Source organism: Gymnodraco acuticeps, unplaced genomic scaffold, assembly GCF_902827175.1.
Source record: "Gymnodraco acuticeps unplaced genomic scaffold, fGymAcu1.1, whole genome shotgun sequence".
Taxonomy (NCBI): Eukaryota; Metazoa; Chordata; class Actinopteri; order Perciformes; family Bathydraconidae; genus Gymnodraco; species Gymnodraco acuticeps.
In genome coordinates, this window is record NW_022990558.1 from 2,836,834 (window position 1) to 2,847,629 (window position 10,796).

At 43.5% G+C, this 10,796-nt stretch overlaps 1 protein-coding gene across 1 annotated transcript; it reads left to right on the top strand.

Moving 5' to 3' along the window:
• The first annotated feature begins 220 nt into the window (after positions 1–220).
• Positions 221–1,877, top strand: LOC117553524. Its single transcript, XM_034227504.1, has 4 exons — positions 221–510; positions 975–1,068; positions 1,266–1,353; positions 1,440–1,877. Exons 1-4 carry the CDS (start codon positions 462–464, stop codon positions 1,875–1,877), a joined length of 669 nt encoding a protein of 222 aa, XP_034083395.1. The 5' UTR covers positions 221–461.
• Positions 1,878–10,796: the final 8,919 nt, after the last annotated feature.

The window sequence follows — 10,796 nt, forward strand, 5'->3', positions numbered from 1 at the left end:
TGCGCCATCTTGAGTACCGTCCCATGGCTCTTATTTCTGTCGGAGGACCGAGGATCGAGGAGCGAGGAGCGATCATGGAGGAGCGATAACCGAGGAACCACCAGACCATCCTCCGATGAAATCCTCAGATACTCACCCCGCCCCCTTACTGTGTATCGCTCACTGATTGGACGAGGCATTGCATGCACTGATCTGATGCTTCTTGACATGAGAGCAGCGGAGTGAAGAAAATACATGAACCTCACAGGACTCACTCCTCAGTTTATACCGTGTTTTGTTTCAATTAATGTATCATTTAGTTACAAATATGTGATCTGAACAAAAGTGATCAAAAATCATTATTGGAAACATTTTCATGATCGCTTTTTTCGTTTTACAGTTTCATTTATTGTCATTTCCATTCAATCACAGCTGAGGCATGAATCCTTGATTTCACTCGGTTTAAAAGCCCTGCCTCCAGCATGCAGCTGGCACATTTGAAAGACATGGCGGCAGAAAAACTACACAAGTGTAAGTACCTATTACTTCATGTTATTTGTATGCCTACAACGATACCGTTACGATAATGCAACATCTGTTCACATGTATTTAACCCACAACTCATATATTTCTGTTATTGAACGCTTTATATTTTCTCAACAATGTTCATGTGAAATGCCCAACTAAAGGCAAGATTTGCAATAGGCTACATAACGTGCGTATACACACGCAGCATTCATTATTTATCGGACATATTTCGGTTGGAAACCACTTGTTTCTTCATTTAACTACCTGCCACATACAGACGTAACTAAGGTACCATCATTCATTTGGCTGGCAGTCACAATGAATTTGTAATAAATAATTCAATACATTCAAATCGGCTCAATTCAATAATTAAGCTGTCATTTATATGCCGCATTATGTGAGTGAAATGTTAATGGCTTAAGGTTTCCTTTTGCTGATGTATGTATAACATAATTCTCCTTAAACAGGGACGGAGGCCCAAACCAGAGCCCTCATTCTACAGAGGACTGACAATGAGCACCTGTTTACAGGAAAGAGCTTCACAGCCAAGAAGGCCTGGGGGTGAGCTACAGTTCTACATGAGTTGTTTAACAATGTTGTTTTGGTGCATGGTATGATAATCAATGTAACCACTACTGTGAATGAACCACAGTGAACCTGAGTGTGTCATGGAATTATTATGCATGAAGCATATTGTCAGAAGTAATCAGACTTTGCATGCCTGGATGCTATAATTTAAGAAATGGTTTACTCCACAGAGAGGTTCTGCAGAAGATGGAGTTGGATGAGTTGCTCACTCCCACCCAACTGGCAAAAAAGTGGGACAACCTGAAAAGAAAATATAAGGTGAGATATTGTATTTCTAGATGCATACAATGCAGCTATTTCTATTGTGTCTTCATCTGACTCTTACATTCCTTGTTCTCCCTCAGGAGCTGAAAACCCCCCCTACAGGGACGGGGACAGATGCGGGGGAGGCCACGGCAGCCACATGGCCGTGGTTTTCCCTGATGCATGAAGCCATTGGGAGTCGGCCCTCCATGGAGCCTCCAGTCCTGATGGACTCGGCTGACGTGGCCCCCAGTGGGATTGGCTCTTCATCCAGTGGAGCTGGGGCCGCTCCTTGTGGCCAGGCAATGGAGGAAGAGGAGGATCCTGGGCAGCCTGGCACAAGTAGCAGCACCACTACACTGGATGAAGAGCCATCCACCTCTCTCAGTCCCCCGCCTGCCAAGAAGAAGAGGGCAAGTAGGGGGGCCCTATTAGAGTTTCTGAAAGAGGAGGCCCAACGAGAGCAGGAACGCTTTGAGGCCAATCAGGCGAACACAAAAAGATTTTTGGATTTATTTGAGAAATTGGTAAATAAATGATTTTATTTCTAAGTTTTTGCAACGTTGTTATTGTTCCATTGAGATACACTTTGTTTGTCAAAACATTGTTCCTTTATTTGTTAAATTATAAACATCACAACGCAATAAACCGCAAATGAAGGCACACAGCTTTTCACACAGTGTGGTGTCCAAGGCCTTCGTGTCCCCAAGTCCTACAAATAATCATGTTCTTGTAGTTCAACTGGTTGCACACATGGAGCAGAGAGCAGCCCTGCCAGTCGGTCTCGCTGGCCATGTCCGCCTCGATCCCTCCTCACCCGACGTGGTGGAACCACACCAATGTCCCCAACATCCTCTTCAGGCTCCAGGATGTCCCCCGCTGTGAGGCAGATGTTATGGAGCACTGCACAGGCGGTGATGACTGAGGGGACAAAGGTGTGGTGGACCTCCAGAGCCTTGAAGAACAGCGATCTCCACCTGCTTTTCATCCTGCCAAAGGCCCGCTCTATGATGGAGCGAGCCCTGGCATGATGCTGGTTGAAGCGGCTCTGCACCCTCCCTTGCAGTGGTTCTCTATATGGGGTGATGAGGGCCACAGGTTCTTCTATGCAGGGGTAGCCACAATCACCCAAAAGGAAGAATCCTAAAAAGAGAGAGAACATATTTAGTATACTAAAAGTCATTGATGGATTTTGATGTATTAACAAGAATATTTGGTGTCACCTGAGGGAGGATACAGAGCCTGTTTGTAAATTGCGCTGTTCTTCAGGACTCTGGTGTCATGGACTGAGCCAGGATACCCAACAAAGGTGTTGAGAAAGAAGCCCTTCCCATCACACACTGCCTGCAATTGTATGGATGGGAAGAGCTTTCTGTTGAGGTAATCCTGGCCCAGAGGTCCTGGGGGGGTCTTTATGCGGACATGGCAGCCATCAATGGCCCCCACACACCTGGAGAATACTGGGCTGTTGGCCAGCCTTGCAAACTCTTGGCCAACCTCCTCCAGTTCTCCAGGGGGGGGGCAGTTTGATGACCTCCTGGCGAAGGGCTGCAATTTGTTGTACTCCAGTGTGCACCAGTCTGCAGACGGTCGACTTGGGGACATCAAAGGCCCGGGACACCACACTGTATGACAAGCCGTGTGCCAACCAATAAAGGGTAATTAAAATATTCACCTCATGTGACCAGCCTTGTGTGTTCTTTGATGGCAGGATCCTCAGCAGGGCCTCCAGAGACTGGCGCCCCAGTCTGTAGTCCTGCATGAGGTCCTTCTGGCCATCAAAGAACGCCGCAAGGACTGGCACATGAGGGTTTAAAATGGCTATGGGATCGACATCCGTCTGCAAAATAAAGATACATGTTACCTTCAGCACCTAGCTTTTATTAAACTGACAATTAATTGATCTTACATGAAATTGCTGTTGTTGGTGAAACCATTCATACTGCAACAGACTAGTAATGCTTACCTCCATGAAACCAATAGCCTGTTGTAGTCGTGCCCGACGGCGCCTGGATTGCTCCTGCAAGAACGCATTATATACATCAAGGCCTACTGCAATGCACGCCATGGCATCAGACATGTTGTGTTTGGAAAGGTTAAACCTCTTTCTATCCAACATGTATATTGGAACCTTCTTCCTAAATTACCTTAATGAGTTTCAGCTTGTAGTTTTTCACTGACCTGCTTAGCTTTTAATTCAGCTGCCAAACCGCAGTCATTAAGTCCTATTTAAAATGTTAATTTGCTCCATACAAACAAACAAAGTGTGGAGTCCAATGAATGTTAATCTAACTGGGTTTTGATAGATAACATATCTGTTTTTGTTCTCTGAATAATTGTATTCCTATTGTGCACTCTAATCAATATTAATCAAACTATTGTTCGTTTAAATACATTTTAAGAATGGCGTTTATCTTTTTTAAGAATGACTTCTTATTTTATTTCATGTATTTGGATCTACAACAGATGATACTCATGTTTATGTCAGTAAATGTGTACTAACAGAGGCGGGGCGTGTGTGGAAATAACGGGTACAGAGCTGGCTGCTGTCAGACGAACAGCTGTGCAGCGTCATCACAAACGGACGTCGCTTCACGTGACGCTCCGGAGGAAAGGACGTCCCATCGCTCTTAAAACTCATTTCCCTGCTTCTCGTGGTTTCCTTGCGTCCCTCCATGCTTCCCTGGTGGGAGGGACTAAACGCAGGGAAACGACGCAAGTGAGGGAAGCAAGGATTTCATTTAATCGACCTGAGAAGCAACCATGGAGGTTTACAGACAACAGACAACAAACAATATGGCGCACCGAGTACAGGTAATTATTAAACGTATTGTGGTTTTAGATATAATTACATACTATTTAGGTTCTCGTTTGTATGTCGATGTGGCAGTTTAGCGCAGTGTAATTGTGTTTATTTTGCTATTATATATATATATATATATATATATATATATATATATATATATATATATAGGCGCTATATATATCTTATTATTAATACATCATTGGAACGGCACCTCCAGTATGCCTACATGACAAGCATTTTTATAATATACAGTAAACATATCTTTGACTTATTGCAAAATTATAAAATGAAATTCACCCCTGCTGTCATTCTGGCTTTCACTGTTCAAATGAGATGTCAACCATCAAAATGGGATAAGGGGTTCCAAGGGGTTCTCAAACGGATAGGTTATTAATTTATTTGCCTAATAGTTGCTTAAAATGCTACAATAACATGCCATGTACGGTCTCTCAGCCACCGTGGGCGGCGTAGTAGGGGGCGTGTCGTGTAGTGTGGTCAATTCGCTTTTCATCTGCCATGCCTCTGCCATGCCTCTCAGCCACCGTAGTGTCGTGTCAGGTGGGCGTGTCGTGTACCGTCGTGTACTGTCCGCGGCCGCAGCTAGACCATATTGGAGAGGGTAGTGACAGTGACAATGCCGTTTCTCTAACGCTAAACCGGAAGTGAGGCTAAGAACGGCGAACTTAAAGATAACAATACCATTAGCACTCCTAGTGGTGACTTTTTGAACCGCAAACAAATTATAACAATATAAAATGCCTTTAAGGCAGCACACGTTTTGAAGCGCTGCACATTATATAAACTAACGTTACACACGGCAACGACATTAACTGCAAACAGTCGTGACTTGTGTGATGTGTAACATTAAACAATATATTAACATATTAAATACAACATTTATGACACCACTCGTTCCACTCAGTAACCCTCTTTGTTCTAAGACATGTGATAGTCTATACACTATCATCTTCTCCATCCATTTACACAAGTGTGATGTTACTGGGTAATGATCACTTCCTATGGTACAGTCACTTTTTACATACCATTCACACGATTTAACTAAACTATCCGTCACAAGTATGAGGTCCAAACATGATTGTGTCCCCCTATTCACGTCTATTCTTGTGTTTTGTCCATCATTAAGGCAAAAACAATGCCCTGTGAAAAAGTATCTCTTTAGCCCTTTCCAAAGTCCTTTAAAAACTCATGCAGCAGTTGCATCTCAAAAGGCCTTAAGGGAAGGTTTTGTTACATTTTAAGGCGTAACCTTTGACATTTAGTTGAACCAGACGCATCAATCTGCATCTGCTCTCCGACACGGTTCCAACAAGACCAAGCTCAAAGCTGTCGGACCTTCCTTTGTGCCGTAAAGGGCACCGTGCGGCATGAAAATGTGACCTCTGACCTCAGTTTTGACCTTGTAGAAGGTCACAGGGTACCCAAATTTTGCAAGCGGGTTCCACACAAGTTAAGCAACACACTCTCAAAGTCTCTGAGCGCCACGCACCTTTTGTCAATTTTTTTCATTTTCTACCCCTCCCCCACCACAAGCCTGTCAGACCCTTAGCTTATGAGAGGATTTTGTGATAAAGTTTGACATTTAATTGAATAAACATTTCTGGGTGGGTTAGGGTTCCCATATTTCAGATTCCTGATCTGGGCCCTATTTAGAAGACCCTGAAGAAAAAATTAGGACCCCATATTGGGTTGACGGACACCCCCCCATGCAGTATAAGTACACACTAATGAGAAGAGGCCATCTATGGTCCAATGCATGCATACACACTCATATGCTGTTTGTGTACTCATTTAGACTGCCAAGTGACGGTAAAAAGCCAAGGCGATCCCATGGCCAAGTATGGTGTGCCCTCGAGGGTCAGAACCGACCATGGGGGCGAAAACAACTCTGTCTGCCTAATGATGAGCATCTTCAGAGGCTCTCACAGAGGCAGTGCTCTCCGTGGAAGAAGCACCCACAACCAGAGAATAGAACGGCTCTGGGGTGACCTGTGGCGAGGTGTGAGCAATGTCTATTACGACCTCTTCAACTTCCTGGAGAGTGAAGGCATAATAGACATAGACAATGAAATGCACATGTGGGCCCTGCATTATGTCTATCTCCCACGCATAAACCATGACCTACGGGTTTTTTGGACCAGTGGAACAATCATGGGTTGAGGATCGAAAGACACCAGAGTCCCATACAACTTTTTGTCCAAGGTTGCCTGGAACGGCAGGGCCAGACCACTTCTGCCATGCAGAGCCTCTTTGGTGGAGGACAGGGAGATGCTCAGGAGGAGCCAGAAAGAGAGGGTAGAGCTGATGCAGGAGATGTTGCTCAGGAGGAGCCAGAGAGAAAGGGTAGAGCTGATGCAGGAGATGTTGCTCAGGAGGAGCCAGAGAGAGAGGGTAGAGCTGATGCAGGAGATGTTGCTCAGGAGGAGCCAGAGAGAAAGGGTAGAGCTGATGCAGGAGATGTTGCTCAGGAGGAGCCAGAGAGAGAGGGTAGAGCTGATGCAGGAGATGTTGCTCAGGAGGAGCCAGAGAGAAAGGGTAGAGCTGATGCAGGAGATGTTGCTCAGGAGGAGCCAGAGAGAGAGGGTACAGCTGATGCAGGAGATGTTGCATTGGACTGGCCAGAGAGGGTCACCGTACCTTCGAAACCAGCACCTGCTAAGCGATGAGGACATGGAGCAAGTCACCGCACAGTTTGATCCTCTTGCTGGTCGTAGAGGAGATCTTGGACTGGACGTCATCCAAAATATACTGTCATTCATGGCAACATTGAATGTTGTCTGATTTTGTCACCGACACATATTTCACAGCGGCTCCCCCGCAGGCTGTTCTTTGCCCTTTGAACTCACACTAATTGCCTTTTTTTAAAACTACTACTTTGCACATGTTTCTAGTGTGCAGTGTATGTGTGTACCTATGTTTTTATGTTGTAGTATTCGAGTGAATTTTCCTTAAATAAATTACTTTGTTTAAACAATGGTCTCTGTCATTGATGTTGTGCAGTTACTAGCCCCGCTTGTGGCCTGCACTTTGCCACGGTGACTGGGCTTTATATAGTCATCCATTGGGATGTGTTTTCGACAAATAACAGTCCAGACCTCATGGGGAAATTCAATAATAGCCACTAAATGTTTTTTTAAAGAAAACATAATGTGTTGACATTGATATATTACAAAACATATCCCTGAGTTTAACATTGTTCATTAGTGCCACGGTACATAAGCACATACTGTAGGAAAGCAACAAAAAAAAGCTACAGATAAATGCACATATGCATTGCTGCCTGAGAACATGCACAGCTTGAAATGCTATTAATATCTGCATGAAGTTTAAAAAATGCTCTTGTTTCTTTTACTAATTACTATGCTTTTCAACATGTATCTATCCATTTTCATTCAGTCTTCATACGCGATGCTGTTTCTTGGTGAGCTTGACAGTAATTCTTGACTCCAATGAGGTGAAGAGGCTAAAATTAAGTTTATAATGTAATCTCTGGATGTTCTCAGACATCTAGGATATGTTCTTGTGAGTACCTGGGCATAATTGGGAATTGGGAATTGATCACGTTTTCAGGTTTGTTTATTTATTTTTTAAAACTGATAAAGTTATAAGTTTGGTGTTCTAAGACCTGGGATGTATGTCATACACGTGTGCCATGGCATACACTGGGAACTACACTGTGTTGTGTGTCCACTTGCACTTCATCCCCTCGTCACCCTGTTTGTATATAAGTCCTGGTTTTCTGTCCTGTTCTTGTCGGTTCCTTGTTTGTCTATGTCATGAAGTTCTGTTTTTTCCGTGTTGATTGTTGTTACTTGAGTTCCTGTTCTGCCTGTTAAATATACATTTTTGTTAAGTTTTCTGCTGTCTCCGGTCTCTGCATTTGGGTCCAACCACTCCTTGCTTCACATGACAATTATTGATTTGTACTATATATCGAATTGCTATTTTTGCCATTATTGTATTGTTATTAGTGCTTTTGCAGGGAATTATTATTATTATTACTTTAAATCTCATAGATATTAACACTATTATACATATGGCTGAAATAATCATCATCATTAATTGTTTTGTGATATTATGTCCCTCTTGTTTTCATATATATATGTATCCCCTCTTCCTTCACAAGCACTATATCAATATATAATACTATTCTGAAGCATGCAATGAAATAGAAGCAGAAAATGCTGCAGTGTATGTGATGAACCTTTGTATACATTTCTGAATAAGTCTCAGAACCATTTTGTGGTACAATTAATTTGATATGGTTGGATAGTTTTCAGCTGGAGCAACACTAATACTGAGGCTGATACCCTCCCATTTATTTGCCGTGAAACGCAGAAGACAGGCTACTACCTTAATTTGAGGGTGAAGTGTCTTGCCCAGGGACACAACTACATGTTGACTGCAGTGGGATTCAAACTTGCTATCAACTGATTCGAAGTCCAGTACACTATCCACTGAGCCACAGCCCCGCATTAAATACAAAGATTAAAAGTCATTCAAAACAGATAATAAAAAAAGCTGGAGAGAAAAAAATGCCACTCCAAGACTCGAACCCGGCCATCTCGAATGTCTGACCCACACTTAGAACATTACTCTACAAGCAGATTGTAGTAATTTTACACCCACGCAGTGCATGGTCGAAGTGCGCATATTTTACGTACTTAATCATGGGCAGTAACTACAGCATATTGCTAAGGACTAAATACGATGGAGAGTTCTCATCTCAGCCTTATTACCCATAGGGGATGAAGAGGAGTAAGTAAATAAAGAGGCCGGCGCTCCAGGGTCTGGTTCTGCTGTGCGTTTTTGTGATGTAATGGTAAAACATTTCAGAATTCCTCCACGGGATGCCATTGTACATCACTCAACCCAAGAAATACACACACTCAGTACATAGCTAGACCCGCGAATTTGCGGGCCAGGAATTTGCGGGCACAGCCAGCTGGGCGGCTGGCTGACAGCCAGCGGCACAGCCAGCTGGGCGGCTGGCTGATAGCCAGCGGCACAACTGTAGCTACATGTGTGTATTTCGCGGGTTTCTAAATGTTTTGTGCGTGTGTGTTTATCATGGTGTTTATGTTGACAAGGAGGTTTAATAACTGTGTGCTACACAAAACGTGCAGTCGGTTTCATTTTCATCGCCGTTTGTAGTAGAGTTAGCAGGGTATTTTTATTTTAACTCTCGTCCCAAAATTATTTTTTATCCTCCTTGACACTATTTTTTTCGACGACGGGACATCCTTAAGCTCGAGCCCTGCCATGCACCATCACCCCCACCTACACAGCAGCCAGACCCACTGTCTTGGAAGACAGACAAAGACCATGGCACTGCTCCCCCTGTCTTTACATTTATAATGAATAGTTGGTTGAGAAAGTTCTGATATTGTCAGGGTTCATACGGTCATTAAAAACCTGGAAAAGTCATGGAATGCAATATGCAGCTCTGCACAGCGGTCTTGTAACACTAGCAGCAGTGGAGATGGAGCATCAGAACCTGGAGAATACAGCAACAACAACAAGGATCCATTTGAAGATAGGTAAATATTACAGTAATAGTGTACTTTCATTGTGTGGGTGTAACATAGTTAAATAGAGAGAGAGAGGGGAGAAACATTCTACTTGAACTTTATATTTTAATGAATTTAGTAGTAATTATTGTCCTGTATTTCTTTCCGATTTCACAGCTGCCTGGGCCTAGCAGCAAGAACCTCCATCTGTGCCCGCACCCAGGTCAAGATCTACCGTGGCTCAAGGGCCTTCACCAGAGCCATCACCACCAAGGACCAGAGGACCAGCATCACTACAGCAGCCTCCACCTCCATCTGTGCCTGCCACAAGATTAAGATACACCTCGGTACAAAGGCCTCCACCACAGCCATCACGATCAACCCAGCCAGCAAAGAAGTCTCGCCTAGCACACCTCCCTCCCGCCGACACAGCCACCAGCAGCCACCTGCAGCCCATGCACCAGGGCTCTCGACAAACTTTTTTCCCCATCCTCCCGGAACCGTCCCGAAATACAATATAAGCCGTCCCGAAATTAATGTGGACCATCCCGAATTTAAAATGTCAGTTTTTCTACATTATCATTAGTTAAAATCATTCAAAGTGACCTTTAACATAAATAAAACATCATACAAATCATTAGATGATAATTCATCAACCTTTTTATTTGAGTAAATCATTCAATCACATAAACAAAGGACAAATATATTTAAACAAACACACAAATCAGAAAATTACTCTAATATTGAATCCAATCAAGTCCCATCCAATTAACAAAAAAATGTCCTGAAGACAGAACCCAGAGTAACCACTAACCAGGATGACAGTCTGTAACACAGTCAGGAGACCTTTACAAACGGCCGTCCCCTCGCACACAGACGGGAGAGAGAGATCTCGTCTGGATTGGAAAGCTCGAAAATACATCATAGACGCATGTTGTAGTCTTATATTAGAAACGGAGTTGGTGAAACTAAAACTGCGATATAAATGTGTATGTAGCAATAATACATATGCCATATATTTTTTAAATGTCTCCAGTACCGATAAAAAGTCAGAAAACGTCGGAGCTTAACGTTACCACTGTCTTTAATAATTCCGGCCCGGGGCCCGTTTAATACCGGGGCTC

Bases quoted from the DNA above. Each gene is read 5' to 3' on its own strand.
- LOC117553524 (XM_034227504.1), top strand. From the start codon at position 462: ATGCAGCTGGCACATTTGAAAGACATGGCGGCAGAAAAACTACACAAG. The intron at 511-974 runs GTAAGTACCTAT...CTCCTTAAACAG, and splicing joins GGCAGAAAAACTACACAAGT to GGACGGAGGCCCAAACCAGA. The intron at 1,069-1,265 runs GTGAGCTACAGT...TTTACTCCACAG, and splicing joins ACAGCCAAGAAGGCCTGGGG to AGAGGTTCTGCAGAAGATGG.